Below are 16306 nucleotides of genomic sequence, written 5' to 3' on the forward strand. Positions count from 1 at the left end.
GCAGGGAGATTGGCTTCCAGAAAACAGTGTGTCCAGAACAGAGCAAGTGACCCCAAGGAGCTCAGCCCCACATGAGCCCTCCGGAAGCCAGAACAAGGGGCTGGGGTAGCCCGTGCCCCAGGGCAGAATTGCCAGGGCAGGCGCTCTCTGCCCTATGCCCGGAGGACTGCACGGAAGGCTCTGGGCGGGGGTGGCACTGGAGGCCACTAATCGGGAAGGCCGTCTGAGGCCACGTGGGGGCTGGCCTGCTGCCTGGAGGCCGGGCGAGTGTGCCCTCGTCATCTGCCAGACCCTACAGCCTGCTCTGGACCCTCTGGCGCCGTGCCCCCCAGGCCCTAGCGGCTGTGTCAAGATGCGAGTCCTTCCGCACCAGGACACTGGCCCAACAGCCCCAGCGAGCGACCAGGATCTTCAGATTCCCCCTGGAGGGGCCAGACTGGATGAGGAACAAAGCTACCCAGACCTGCCCCCTGCCACCATCATCCTGCCTAAGGCGGGGCGTCAAGGCAGCCGACGTGTGTGCATGAGCCCCTGCCTTCCCAGGACGCCTCCCTGCAGCCCTCCCAGCTCCTAGAAGCTTGCTTCCAGCACCGTGGGGGCCGCGGGCAGCGGGCCTCCTTCCCTGCACTGTTCACCCAGATCCAGAGCCTTGGGGTCCGAGGGGGCCAGCGTGGCTGGGTGACGGCGGGCTCCTTTGGCTCCAGCTCCTCTCTCTCTCTGCCCAGTCCCTCCGGGTGCATCCAGCACGGGGGACAGACAGCAGGACGGGGGCTCCTCGTGCCCTGGGTAAAGGCGAGGCAGGTGCCTTGGGTCTAGGAGGTTGGAGTCTGCAGGCTTTGAGGGAGAGCACAGGAGATGGGATGGCAGAGGCTGCCTGGGCAGGGCATCTGTTCTCCAGACACGATCACCGGGCTGGTGACTGGGGACCACACAGCAGAGGGAAGGACGGACGTTGACGGTACCGTAGCCACAGCTGGTCCAGGTGGGAATCTAGCCTCGACTCAATGGTCAAACCGGGCAGGGCAGAGGAGCAGGAGTGGGGAGAAAGGGTCTTCAGCTTATAATGGATGCAAAGCTGCAGAACTCGTGCCACCTGGCTGCCGCCACTGCCTCTGGCCAGGAGCAGGGGCCTGGCCTCGGTGCCCGCTGCCCCCTTCCCTCCCCGCAGTCCCCAGGGGCCTCAGACTTGGGGCGGCTGAAAGTGCTGAGGGTCAGGCCCCTGGGCCCAGGCCAGGTGCCTAAGAGGGGAGTCGAGTGGGGCGCTGGGGGCCTGGGGAGCATGGGTGTGGCCAGTGCCCCAGGGCTGGGGAGGGCGCAGGGATGGGGCGGGGTGGCCCTGTCATGTGGCCCAGGAGATGGCCGCGCTGTGCTCCTTGGCCTTCATGCGGAGGGCCGCGATGCTTGAAGTCTTGCGGTCCGGCTCCCCGTTGAGCTCATAGCCATTGAGGCCTGGGCTGAGGCCCGCGGCTCCAAACAGGCTGCCCATGTGCGTCTGGCCCACGTGGCTGCCAGCCCCCGAGACGCTCAGGAAGTCGGTGACGCCGCTGGCCCCAGAGCCGGGGGGGTGGGCGTGAGGGGACATGCAGGCGGGCACAGGGTCACAGGGCACCACACAGGCCGGCACGGGCGAGGCGGCCCCATTGTTGCCGATCCAGGACGGGTTCTGAATCTGGGAAGAGGGGAGGGAGATGCATCACAGGCTGGCAGGACATGGGGGTGCTTTCCTGTCCCTCACGGGGGAACCCTCTTCACTTACGAACACATCCTGATGATAAAACCATTCCTGAGTGTTTGCCTGGGAGGCTCTCCAAACCTGCCTGGCCAACCAGCCCCCTAGGACCCTTGGGGTTTTATGCTCTGGCTCCTCCGTTCCCAGGTCCAGGAGAGCAGCGGACAGAAACTCCATTTTAAGGCCTGAACTCTGAATTCCATCAAGAGTCCAGTGAAAGGGTTGTCCTGGGGCACGGCTCACCAGCTGAGGGCAGCCCCTGATTTTGTTTACTTATTTGACCACACCACTTGCAGGATCTTAGTTCCCTGACCAGGGATCGAACCTGTGCCCCCTGGAGTCACAGTCCTAGTCATTGGACCACCAGGGAATTCCTGGCAGCCCCGGATTTTAGACGCAGAGGCATACTCTGTCTCTCCATCCATGGACCCACTTAGGGTCAGCACCTGGGCCTCACCCCGCTCCGGCTCCTCCCCAGGCCCGGTACACCCTTGTGACTTGATCAATGGGAGGGGCTCTGGCATTGGCAATGTGGGCTCCGAAGCTGTCCGCTCTGAGAGTGGAAGGTCGGGGGGCCTCAATTCTCTCAGAAGCCAAGGTCAGTAGTGGAGGTCCTAGGGGCCGGTGCCCTTGAGGCTTCAGAAGTAACTCAGGGTCCGAAAGGGCTGCCTCAGGAGGTGGTAAGTGGATGGATAGAGCCAGGCGGGATGCCCACAGGCTCCAGGCTGGGGCAGAGACAGGCGGAGAAGGTGAAAGGTGCTTGGGCAGCGGGTGAGGGGTTGAACTGGACACTTTGTCTTCTCTCTGCGCAGCTAAAATCCTTTCCCCCTCCCCAGCTTCCAGCTCTAGACCCCACTTTCCCCCAGCATTTACGGGGAGGCAGAGCTGGGGACTCAGCCAGAAATGCATCTCTCCTGTGTGATCGGGGGCGGGGGGGGTTGGTGGGCAGGATGGGCTGTGAGGAGATGGTGCACCTCTCGGCCACGTGAAAGGGCTTCTCAGTGGTCCTGGAGCAGCTTCTGCCAGCCTGCCCCCTGCCCCCACCCCCCAGTGTTTGGAGTACATTCAGAGAAGTTTGTAATAAAAGGAGTGACTAGGGGGCTATGCCCCCAGATGCCATGGGGACGGCAGTGACAAGAACTGCTTGCAGGTTCGGGTGAGGGGGACCCCCTCTCTCGAGAGGCCTGGGGGATGTGGTGTGTGGTGCTGCGTGAGAAGAATGAGCATGAGCCCCTCTGGCGTGTGAGCTTGGGCAGCAGAGGTCAAGGCCAGGGAGTCCGGGCTGCAGGTCCATCCTCCCGGGGACAGAGGGAGGCTGGCTGGGGGAACTGAGAGAGGAGAGGAAGATATGGGTGGGGTGGGAGCTGATGCAGGTCGTGTGTGTGCAGGAGACCCCCCCCCCACATTCCCCAGCCTCACCCCTGGGCCTGCCCCTGCCCCTGCCATGTGAATCCCCAGAGTGGCAGCGGCAGCACGGGTCCCGTTGGGTACCCAGGGACCATGGGCTATCTCGGCTCCAGAAGAGTGAGGAAAGGGAGGCCTAGGAAAGCCTGTGGCCTGGCTTGCTGCTGGGCGGGCCCAGGCTTGGAGCGCAAGGCGGAGGCCACAGCACAAGGAGGCCTGAGAAGGAGGAAGCAGCCGCCTCTGCAGGGCAGGTTGAGGGGCGTCAGGACGGCACTCAGCCCCAGACGCATCTCTCCAAGGGTCCCGCTACCTGACTTCACCCACATCGCTTCCCATCTCTTGACATCCCACTGAGGACCCAAGTGCCGCCAGGAAGAGGGACTGACAGACAGCCGTGGAAGAAGATGCTCTGGAAGGGATGGGAAGAGATGGGCCAGACGCCTGGGAGAGCCGCGGCCATACAAGGCAACCTTCCTAAAACCATGTAATTCACAAAGCACTTTTGCACTATCTAACATAGACCTTCCAACAACCTTGTGAAAGAGTTTAGGCAGGTGCCTTTTTTTTTTTGGCCACATTGTGTGGGATGTGGGATCTTAGTTCCCTGACTAGGGGTTGAACCTGAGGCCCCCCGGCCGTGGAAGCACGGAGTCTTAACCACTGGCCAGGGAAGTCCTGAGGCAGGTGCTTTGAAAATACCCAATTCCTAGGTGAAGAAACTTGAGGCTCAGACGTGTGACTTGCCTGAAGGGAGAAAGCTCTGGAGCTGGGATGACAGCCTAAATCCTGGGTCTCAGAATCCCACGTTCATTCCAGCCTTGCCTCACTCACGTCCTCCGTCAGGACCCCCTTCTCCTAGGAAACACTCTGGGTGGCTCCCGGTGGCCTGGAGGGCCTTCAGCATTCCTCAGTTCCGATGCCCGTCACCAAACAGCCAAAGGAAAAGTCATTCTCAAGCTCCTCCCCCAGTCTCCCCTTCCCTAAAGTCCAGCCAAGGCTGGGTCAACGCTTATGGGGGGCAGAGAGAATTCTGGGCCTCCCACATCCTGGAGACACAAGTGCGCTCCTGGAACCTGAAGCGGGGGCTTGGAGCCCCGAGCTCTCTCTCCGGGGAAGGTGCTTCTCCTCAGGGCCCCAGAGCAAGCAGCTGCGGGCAGGGACTCACCTGGGCGTAGTTCTCCGCTCGGGTGAGGAGGGGCAGCTCATAGGCCGTGGAGAAGTGGGTCCGAACCTGCTGCATTTGCCCAAAGCGTTCCCTCTTCCTCCACTTGGCCCTCCGGTTCTGGAACCAGACCTGCAGGACAGAGCAGTTGTCGCCGGGGTCAGACCCGGAGCTGGGGCCCCCGTGTTCGGGGCAGCACCAGCCTTGCCCTCGAGCCCCTCCAGCTGTAGTTATAAGGTCAAGACTGTGGGGCTACAGATAACACATCTGCCTTGGTCTCTGTGCTCAAGAGCTGACCATCTGGAAGGATCGACGCTGAGAGCCAGGAAGGCAGTTTACACCCCAGTCGCAGGCGCGACGTCAGGCCAATAGGTTCGTTTTCTGAGCTTCAGAACCCAGAGCAGGCAAGTGTTAACACGCGCACAGAACACGTCACCGGTCACCTCAGCAGTCAACTAACCAGCCCTGACATGGGGCGGCCCAGTCCCCCGGGGCCACAGGCTACTGGGCAGAATCTGATGACAGCCTTGAAAGCTTCACCAGAGAATCATTCTAGGTGGCGAAGTGGTAAAGAACCTGCCAGCCAATGCAGGAGATATAAGGCGCCAGTTCGATCCCTGGCCCAGGAAGAGCCCCTGGAAGAGGGCATGGCAACCCACTCCAATACTCTTGCCTGGAGAATCCCATGGACAGAGGAGCCTGGCAGGCTAAGTCCACGGGGTCACAGAGAGTCGGACAAGACTGAGCGACTAAGGACGCACAGAGGATCACACACGTGTGGTTTTTCCATTGTTTTCCACTTCCTGAATCCCCCCATGCAGCCTTTTGTGCAGAGTTTGGACCCCCTGGGTTACAGCTTCTCTGGGAGACAGGGCTTTAGATGGGCTGTCGGAGGACAGTCAGGGACAGCTTTGTGGAGGGAAGGTGGGGGCTGGAAGGACAGAAGTCTAGGCTGAGTTTAGAAATGGCCCGGCCATGCCACCAGCTGGGAGAGGGATGGGAGGGGAAGGATCACGGAGTCAGATGATAGAGGCCCTCGAATGCCAGGTGGGAGGGTCACCTTGGTGTCAAGAGAGGAAGCTGCTGCAATCTCGGGCCCCAAGAGCAGCCTGATGCCGGGGAGGAGAGGAGGCCCAGCTGTCACTCAGCACGGGGGTGGCGCATGGGCTTGACCAGGGGACCTCTGGGGGAGTGTGGTCTCTGAGTCAGGTGTATGAGCCGGGGTCTTGTTTATCATACTTAGGAAAAAAATTGAGAACCTTCAAACAAAAGCTATTGGGCTTAATGGAAGCTTCCTTTGCAGGAGTGCTTCTGGCAGACTGAGAACTTTTCCAAGGCTCGTGGGCAAGAGCTGGCCTTGGGGTCTGCCACTGCTGCAGGTGACTTGGGGTCTGAGCAGAAGGTGACGGGGGACCAGGGAGGATGGGAGAGAGGGCGTGAGCAGGCTTGGCTTCAGGCTGGCTCACAGGCAGGCTCCAGAGCTCCTCAGAGGGAGACTCCTGGCAGCTCGTCGCACACCTGCCTGCTGACTCTGGTGCAGGACACGCCCCTGGCACCACAGTCCAGGGCACGGAGCTTCCTGGGAGGAGGGAGGCGGAGCCGGGCTGGAGGGCTTGGCCCGGCCCCCGCGGGGCAGCACAGAGGCTTCTAGGCCCACGGGCACCCGCTGGACTGCCCTGCATTTCCACGGGCCTCAGTTTCTGCATCTGGAAACTGGGCCAGCATCTGTGCTGCCGGCTTCCTGGGAGCTGTGCCTCCGAGGGCCGTAGGCGAGCTGGAGGGCAAATGCTGTCACGGAGTTTTCAGAGGACTTCGCCCTGGTTTATTTATAGCTCCCTTCCCGCTGTCTTTTTCCAGAAGAAAGAAGTAAAAAAATAAGGAGTAGGTGTGGCTCTTGTTAGTGTGGGGAGGGAGGGTGAGACTGTACCTTCCCAGCCAGTATACAAGCACCACACACACACACAACATACACACATACCACACATGCACACAACACACACACACATCACACATACACACAACACACACACACATCACACATACACACAACACACACACCCAAAGGAGGGTGAGACTGCACCTTCCCAGCCAGTATACAAGCATCACACACACACACAACATACACACATACCACACATGCACACAACACACACACACATCACACATACACACAACACACACACACACACACACACACACACCCAAAGGAGGGTGAGACTGCACCTTCCCAGCCAGTATACAAGCATCACACACACACATACAACACACATACACACCACACACACACACACCCCCAAAGGAAGGTGAGACTGCACCTTCCCAGCCAGTATACAAGCACAAGCATCACACACACACAGACATACAGCACACACACACAACACACACATAACACACATAACACATACACATAACACACATCATACACACACACCACACACCACACATACACATACACACCACACATAACACAAACAGCACACATACATAACACACACACCACACACATAACACACATACACATAACACACACATCATACACACACACCACACACCACACATAACACACAAACAGCACACATACATAACACACACAACACACACATAACACACAGCACACATACAACATACACACACAACACACGCACATAACACACACAGCGCACATACAACATACACACACAACACACACACAACGCACGTACATACCACACACACACACACACACCCAAAGGAGGGTGAGACTGCACCTTCCCAGCCAGTATACAAGCACCACACACACACACCACACATACAACGCACACACACACACACACCACATACACATAACACACACATACACACACACACACCCAAACAACCTCAAGGGAGGGTGAGACTGCACCTTCCCAGCCAGTATACAAGCATCACATACACACACACACCACACACACACCACACATACACATAACACACATCATACACACACACACCACACACCACACATACACATAACACAAACTGCACACATACACATAACACAAACTGCACACATACACAACACACACAACACACACAGCACACACACAGCACACACAACATACACACACAACACACACACATATAACACACACACAACACACACACAACACACGTACATACCACACACACACACACCCCCAAAGGAGGGTGAGCCTGCACCTTCCCAGCCAGTATACAAGCATCACACACACACAAAACACACATACACACCACACACACACACACACCCCCAAAGGAAGGTGAGACTGCACCTTCCCAGCCAGTATACAAGCATCACACACACACACCACACACACACACCACACATACAACACACACACACACACACACCACATACACATAACACACACATACACACACACACACCCAAACAACCTCAAGGGAGGGTGAGACTGCACCTTCCCAGCCAGTATACAAGCATCACACACACACACACAAAACACACATACACACCACACACACCCCCCCCCAAAGGAAGGTGAGACTGCACCTTCCCGGCCAGTATACAAGCACAAGCATCACACACACACACAGACATACAGCACACACACACAACACACACACACATAACACACACATCATACATACACACAACACATACCAGACATACACAACACACACACCACACATACACATAACACACAAACAGCACACATACACAACACACAACACACACAGCACACACACAACACACATACACATAACACACACACACACACACCCAAACAGCCCCAAGGGAGGGCGAGACTGCACCTTCCCAGCCAGTATACAAGCACAAGCGTCTCACACACACAAAACACACACAACACCCCACACATACATAGCACTCACACCCCACACATACACAGCACACACACACAACACACACACACCCAAGGGAGGGTGAGACTGCACCTTTCAGCCAGTATACAAGCATCACATACACACACACCCCACACATACACACACACACCCCACACATACACACCACACACACACACACACACACCCCAAGGGAGGGTGAGACTGCACCTTCCCAGCCAGTATACAAGCACAAGCATCACACACACACACACACACACACACACACACACACCACACACACCACACATACACAACATACACACACATACAGCACACATACACAACATACATACACACACAACACACAGCCCCCCCAAGGGAGGATGACACTCACCTTTCCAGCCAGTATACAAGCATCACATACACACAACACACACACACAGCACACACACACAACACAACACAGACAACATACACACATGTGCAACACACACACATACACACATCACATACACACATAACACATGCACACACACACACACCCAAGGGAGGGTGAGACTGCACCTTCCCAGCCAGCATACAAGCACGAGCATCACACACACACACACATCCCCAAGCGGCCAGTATCTTTCAGCATCACTGTTTCCCATCTTGACTCTAGTTCAGGAGATTCAGCTCTCCTGTGTCCCCCACCCCGGAGCTGATCCCCTCCCAGGCTGGGGCCTCAGCCGCTGTCCCAGAGCCTCCCGGGGGGCCCCCCTTTCCTCCCAGGGCTCCTGGAGTCCAGGCCCAGGCCGCCCACCGGGAGCCAAGGGTGGATCGGGTCTCCTCTCCGGGCCGCTGAAATGGGATCCCCCTTTATCAGTGGCCTGGAATGGGGGACTGGGGGCAGGATGAGAGAATGAATCAGAGGCGCTTGTTTTCATTTCATGTTTAATTTCCTGCAGGCTTAGCTCAGTCTTTCCGCTCCTTCCTCAGCCTCCCAGGGTTTTCTGGGCAGGGGGGGAGTCCAGGGAGAGGGGAGAAGCCCACTGGAAGCATCTAGATATATGACTGCTTTCTTCGGGGCTGAGGAGAAGCCTAGAAAAAAGTGAGGTTGCCACCGTGGTGGGGGCCTCCCCCTTGAGTCTCTGTGGACTCAGGTCCTACGGTGGGGTCCCGGGGTCCAGAGGGGCAGGTGGACGTGACACACACAAGTTCGGGCTGGCAAAGGAGGCCTGGGGGTGAGGGGAGGAGCAGAGTTGGGGGAGATGGAATGCTGGCTGGCGGGGGCGGGGGGTGGCGGCGGGCAGAGGCGGGGGAGAGGGGCGACCTGGGTTATCTGGGAAGACAGATGAGCCGGGGGAGAGGCAGCTGAGAGCGCTCGGCCTTTGGGAAGGGAGTGAAGAGGGTCAGGCAGAGGGGTTTCTTTGCAGGTTAAGATGGAGATCGTGGGAGGCGGCACGGCTGTGGGGAGCAGGCCGAGGGGAACAGAACTGCCCACCTCCAGCCCCTTCCTCCCTGGGGCCTCACCCTGCAGATGAGGCTGGAGCTTTTCTGCTCAGATAAGCCTTAAGCTCCATTAGCCTCCTGGTCTTCACTCTCATCATGCATAAACTTGGGTGGTGGCAGGGGTATCCTCCCAGGCCCCATCCGTGCTCACATTCATGGGCCCCCGAGGCTCAGAGCATCCTCCCGTTTCTGACCCTTGGAGCCCGGGGCGCTGACAGCTGCATCCCTAGATGCCCTGGGACTCAGGCTCTGCAGCCCCTAGGCTTGTCTCCACTGGGCAACCCTCGGCAGGAGAAGGGACCCAGAGGCCCCAGCCTTCCCTTCAGTGCGTCACAGCAGCCCAGGACCACCCCGCTCCTGGCCTACCCTGGCCTGGACGCGCTCTGCACGGGCCTCTCCCCAAGGAACCAACTGTCTTGGCGGAGGCCCCCGCTAACCGCAGCCCATCTGGGGCCAGGGCGGAGTGGCCCAAGGCGGGGAGGCCTCTGTCTTATTGTCTTCAGACACCAGCTGCATAGATTGGAATCCCAGACAGCACAGAGAGGCCCCTGCAGCCCCCTGGAGCGGCTCCAAACTCTGGGTTTCTTCCCAGGAAAGGTCCATCTCGGGGGTGGGGGGGGCCCCATCCCTGTCCCCACTGTCACTCTGCACCAGGCACCTGGCTTACCATCAGCTGAGTACGGGCCCCCAACAAACCCATCAGAGGCAAGCAGGGGGTTCTATCCCCAATTCCCCCCATCCCCAAAGCACTGCCAGGCGCAACCCAGAGGTCTGACGAACTTGCCAATCCCACCCACTCTGCCTTTATACAAAGTAAAGTCTCAGAACAATTAGGCACGTGTTCCTGGTGAAGCAAACTACAGGAAAAGAAGCGCTGGGCTGGAACTCAGGGTCCCTCATTCTATTCTCAGCACGGCCACCCCATCACCTTTCCTGAGTCACCTGGTCACAGGTGATGGTTTCCTGCCTCTGGGTCTCTTCCTCCTTGTTAGCAAATGAGAGAATGAGGTGGTCCTCTCCAGCACTAGCCTTCTAGAATTCTGTGGTCTTCCCTTGAGATGATAAGACCGGCAGCACATCACAGTTTCCCTTTTTGCTTTGGCGGCTGGGAAGCTCAGCATCGAAATCTGCGCTCAGTGGAATCTATGATCCTTAGCTTAGCCTAGGTCTTTGACATAATTACCTTCCCATTTCATGACATTGTTATTGTTCGAGGATGGAAATAGATATTTTAAGTGTAAGCTGCCCCAGCTCCTTTTTGGAAGTAGGCATAAATGTGTGTGTGTGTAGAGAGAGAACACTCCATCTAAGCTGTATTGTGGTGCCTGAAAAATGCTAAACATGTCAAATGACCCAGTGTCATTTCGTGTGTTGTACCAGAAGGATCATCCTAACAATGCTAAGCAAATTCTACTCCTGGGCACTCCTGTCCATTTGTTAGGGACACACATGTGCACACACATGTACACGTGTATACCACACACAGAAAACGGACAGTTTGCTTCACATCAACACAGCACCTACAGGAACGTCCCATAGCCAGCTGCTCTCTCTCTACTGACTCCTTATGCTCCTCTCAAATCCACTGGCGGAGCTGAGGCCAGAGGCTGGGGTTCCTGTCCAGAGTCTAGGGCACCAGAAGTCACATGACTCAGGTGAGACAGTGGGTGTGAGAAGGTTTCTGGAACCACAGTGAGGCCTCAGCTGCCTGTCTTCCTTCCCCAAACACTCACTGTGAGCTGGAGAGGAATAAGGTGGGAAGCTTGCTTTGGGGAATTTGTGAATAAATGAGCTGACCGTTCAGAGTCCCCTGCCGTTTCTGGATGGCTGTATATTCACTGGCAACTACTAGTCTCGTTTACACTTCAGCCATTTTAGATGATCTTGTTTCTGGACCATGTTATTAATACAAACATTAAACAGAGACTGATGAGCCTTTTATTGACACCGTAGGGGTTCCCTGGTGGCTCAGATGATAACAACTTGGCCTGCAATGTGGAAGACTTGGGTTCGATCCCTGGGTCAGGAAGATCCCCTGGAGAAGGAAACTGGCTACCCACTCCAGTATTCTTGCCTGGAAAAATCCACGGACAGAGAAGCCTGGCAGGCTACAGTTCACGGGATCTCAAAGAGTCAGACACAATTGAGAGATTTTTTTCACTTTAGGAACACTCTACTTTTCTGGTGACTTAGGTGGTAAAGAATCCTCCTGCAATGTAGGAAACCTGGGTTTGATCCCTGGGTTGAAAAAATCCACTGGAGAAGGGAATGGCTACCCACTCTAGTATTCTTGCCTGGAGAATTCCATGGACAGAGGATCCTGGCAGGCTACGGTGCATGGTGTCACAAGAGTCAGGCATAACTGAGCAACTTTCACTTCACTTCAGGAATACTCTGCAGAAGATTCTTTAGTGAAAAAAGGCAAGAAGGGGTACCCTTGGGGTCTGCTGAGTAACAGGGTTCTCAGTCCTGGCATCAAAAGGACCCCAGCTGAGCTGTGCTGCTTTTTTAAAAAGACTCCTCTTTGCTCTTAAGCTGTTGATTTCTATAGCCCACCAGAGAAGGAAAAACTGTTATCTGCAAGCACTTGATTTGCTATTTCAACATGGTTTGGGTTGGGAAGGCAGGCTGAACGTGGCATTCATTTAGTGTTACACTGAAGCTTGAGCTTTATCTTGTCATCTATGTTTGGGGTACTTAGAGGACTTTGCATCCTCTGTTTTTTTTCTTTGTTACAATTTCATGCAGGGAGGGGAGACATACCTCTCTGGACAAAGGAGGTCAGTTGGTCCACATATATTTATTCTTTGCCTTTTCTGATCTTAGTTCAGCCTTCTCTAATTGGTGGGAATTATAGTGATGAACAATCAGACGGTGCCTACCCTCATATTCTAGTGAGAGGAGACAAAGAGATGACATAATGTAAGCCAATCATAAATTCTAAGATAAAATAGGACAATGTGGTAGAAGGTGACGTGGTTTGTTTGTGTTGTGTTAGGTTGAGTTGAGTTGGGTTGGGTTGGGTTGGGTTGGGTTGAGCTGTATGGGGTTCCACTGTGGTGCGGTGAATTGTGTTTGGTTGTGCTGAGTTCTGTTGAGTTGAGCTGTGTTGGTTTAGGTCGTGATTGGTTGGGGTGAGCTGCACTGGGTTGGGTTCTGCTAGGTTCAGTTGAGCTGTGCTGGGTTTTGTTGTGTTGGGTTATGTGGGTTGTGTTGGGTTGAGCTGTTAGTCTGGGTTATGTTGGTTGTGTTGGGCTGTGTTCGGTTCTGTGGAATCGAGCTGTGCTGATTTGGGTTATGTTGTGTTGGGCTGTGTTGAGCTGTGTCAAGGCTATGGTTTTTCCAGTAGTCATGTATGGATGTGAGAGTTGGACTGTGAAGAAGGCTGAGTGCCGAAGAATTGATGCTTTTGAACTGTGGTGTTGAAGACTCTTGAGAGTCCCTTGGACTCCAAGGAGATCCAACCAGTCCATTCTGAAGGAGATCAACCCTGGGATTTCTTTGGAAGGAATGATGCTAAAGCTGAAACTCCAGTACTTTGGCCACTTCATGCAAAGAGTTGACTCACTGGAAAAGACTCTGATGCTGGGAGGGGTTGGGGGCAGGAGGAGAAGGGGACGACAGAGGATGAGATGGCTGGATGGCATCACTGACTCGATGGACGTGAGTCTGAGTGAACTCCGAGAGTTGGTGATGGACAGGGAGGCCTGGCATGCTGCGATTCATGGGGTCACAAAGAGTCGGACACGACTGAGCGACTGAACTGAACTGAGCTGTGTTGGGTTGTATTTAACTCTGTTGAGTTATGTGTTGATTTTGGTTATGATGGGTTGTATGTGTTGTGTTGGGCTGAGCTGTGTTGGTTTAGACTATGTTGTGTTGTGTTGGGCTCTGCTGGCCTGTGTTGAGCTGTGCTGGGTTCCATTAAGCTGAGCTGTGTTGACTTGAGTTGTGTTGTGTTGTGCTGAGCTGTGTTGGGTATGCTGGGCTGTGCTGAGCTGTGTTGGGTGTGCTGGGCTCTGTTGAGCTGAGCTGTGTTGACTTGAGTTGTGTTGTGTTGTGCTGGGCTGTGCTGGGTGTGCTGGGCTCTGCTGAGCTGAGCTGTGTTGACTTGAGTTGTGTTGGGCTGCACTGAGCTGTGTTGGGTGTGCTGGGCTCTGCTGGGTTGAGCTGTGTTCATTTAGGCTCTGCTTGTTTGTGCTGGGTTGTGCTGGGCTGTGTTGGGCTGAGCTGTGTTGGTTTAGACTATGTTGTGTTGTGTTGGGCTCTGCTGGCCTGTGTTGAGCTGTGCTGGGTTCTGTTAAGCTGAGCTGTGTTGACTTGAGCTGTGTTGTGTTGTGCTGAGCTGTGCTGGATGTGCTGGGCTCTGCTGAGCTGAGCTGTGTTGGTTTAGGCTATGCTTGTTCGTGTTGTGTTGTGCTGAGCTGTGTTGGGTGTGCTGGGCTCTGCTGAGCTGAGCTGTGTTGACTTGAGTTGTGCTGGGCTGTGCTGAGCTGTGTTGGGTGTGCTGGGCTCTGTTGAGCTGAGCTGTGTTGACTTGAGTTGTGTTGTGTTGTGCTGGGCTGTGTTGGGTGTGCTGGGCTCTGCTGAGCTGAGCTGTGTTGGTTCAGGCTCTGCTTGCTTGTGCTGGGCTGTGCTGGGCTCTGTTGGTGTAGGTTATGGTGTGTTGTGTTGTGTTGAGCTAGGGTGGGCTCTGCTGGCTTGTGCTGGGATTAGTGTTTTGGTGGTTGGCTGATGGTAGGGGGCAGTAGTCATGGTGATTGGGAAGACTTCTCAGAGGAGGCATTCTGAGCTGGGACCTGAAAGATGGAGGAGGAGGCAGCCAGCCTGGGCAGAGAGAAGAGTTGGATTGTCTTGGTTTCTGCCCAGGGGGCGCCATGGATGCCTTGTAAGTTCATCCTGTTTCCTTGCTAAGAGGTAGGCCTTCCAGAGCAGAGACCCATCATCGTCATCACCTCCTTCGCCAGAGAGCCTGGACTCACACACCACACAGAACTCAGCAGCATAGCTGACGGGCTCCCTGCCCCTCCCCTGGGAGCCCCACGCCAGCTCCAACCAGAGCACAAAGCAGGATGGGAACGTGGACAAAAGCAGACCTGCTCTGGTACGGCAGGGGCACGGGGGTGAGCTCCTACCCGTTCTGGTTACGGCAGGGGCGTGGGGGGCGAGCTCCTACCCATTCTGGTTATGGCAAGGGGCACCAGGGGTGAGATCCTACCTGCTCTGGTTACGGCAGGGGCGTGGGGGGCGAGCTCCTTGAGCCGAGGTGAAGAAAGCCCTGGTGCGCCTGGGGACGGGCAAGCGGCCCTGGCTTGGGCCACCGGCGGAGGGGCCGGCCCCGCTCTCCCCGCCTTCCCCGGCGCCCTCACTGACCTGCACGCGGGCCTCGGTGAGGTCGGTCCTCATGGCCAGCTGCTCCCGTGCGTACACGTCGGGGTAGTGGGTCTTCTGGAAGACCTTCTCCAGCTCCTCCAGCTGGTAGCTGGTGAAGGTGGTTCTGTTCCGCCGCTTCTTGCCCTTGTTGCTCTCCGAGTCGGCCTTCTCCAGCGGGCTGGGGAGGTCGGCGCTGGCCCGGTCCTGGGGCCCCTTCACCCCAGCTTCCTTCACACTGAGGTAGCTGCTGTCCATCCCCACCGTGTCAGAGTCGGGTGGCAACTCTGGCTCACCCAGGGAGCTCTCTTTGGCTGAAGGGGGAGGAAGCAAAGTCAGAGAAGCAACGGCTGAACCTAGCTTGAGAGGGAGGAGGGACGGGGGAGTCATTCCCTGCTTTTCCCTTCTCGGGGAAGCACTGGATGCAAGGTCCAGAGGCCTGGGTTCTAATGTCACTAACGTGCTGTGTGACCTTGGGTAAGTCCTCTCGGAGCCTCTTCGCCATTAGGTCAGCATGGGCCCCTTTGAGCACCCATGTCCTGTGACTCTGGGCCAGCCAATCTGACCTCTATAACACTTACCCTCCACCCCCGCTGACCCTGGGCTCCTCCCTAGAAGGACTCTCTTTGCCAGAAATTCTCCTTTGGGTGTTGAGGATGTTGACTCAGTCCTTCGGACTCAAGAGCTCAGCCAGCAGCCATGTCTGGCCCAACTGGCCTTAGGGTGAGGAGGAGAGGCTCCTCCCTGCCTGGCCTGGTTCTGTTTGGGGTTCAGCATCCTGGCCCCTCCAGGCGGGGGCTGTTTACTAAGGAAATAGGGGGTCCTCCCTGTGACATGCCCAGGATGCTGAGCTGGGGGCCCCAGCAGATTTACACAAAGCTCATGGCCCCGGGGCCCACAGCAACCGCGGTCTAGCAGAAGGGGACTCTGCCGGCTGATTCCTGGACGCTCAGAGCTGGCAAGGACCAGTTAGCCAGTGCAGATCAAGGTGAGAAGACAGAAGGCAGGGCAGGGAGGGCGACCTCATCCTTGTTCAGATAGCCCCGTCAGCGCCCTGGGCAGACACACTTGCCCCAGGGTGGAGGTTAGGGGACAGGCCCTGCAACTGGCCCCAGGGTGTGAGTTCCCCCCGTGTCTGACTCCTGAGCTGTGTGCTTGGACCGTTCGCTGAACCGCTCTGTGCCTCAGTTTCCCCCTCTGTGAAACGAGGGCACAGATACTTGGATCTCCCTCATAGGGACTGCCCTGGTGGCTCAGATGGTAAAGCGTCTGCCTACAATGTGGGAGACCAGGGTTCAACCCCTGGGTCAGGAAGATCTCCTGGAGAAGGAAATGGCAACCCACTGTAG

General features: G+C 56.3%; 1 protein-coding gene across 1 annotated transcript in view; it reads right to left on the reverse strand.

Moving 5' to 3' along the window:
• Positions 1-1339: 1339 nt before the first annotated feature.
• Positions 1340-16306, reverse strand: part of ALX4 (ALX homeobox 4) — a 49838-nt gene continuing 34871 nt past the window's right edge. Inside the window, exons 2-4 of the mRNA XM_068989380.1 lie at positions 14961-15271; positions 4299-4427; positions 1340-1669 (exon numbers count right to left, since the gene is read on the reverse strand). Of these exons, the coding sequence (XP_068845481.1) occupies positions 1340-1669; positions 4299-4427; positions 14961-15271 (770 nt within the window). The remainder of the gene's footprint in view (positions 1670-4298; positions 4428-14960; positions 15272-16306) is intronic.

This window comes from Capricornis sumatraensis, chromosome 16 (genome assembly GCF_032405125.1).
Source record: "Capricornis sumatraensis isolate serow.1 chromosome 16, serow.2, whole genome shotgun sequence".
Classification (NCBI taxonomy): Eukaryota; Metazoa; Chordata; class Mammalia; order Artiodactyla; family Bovidae; genus Capricornis; species Capricornis sumatraensis.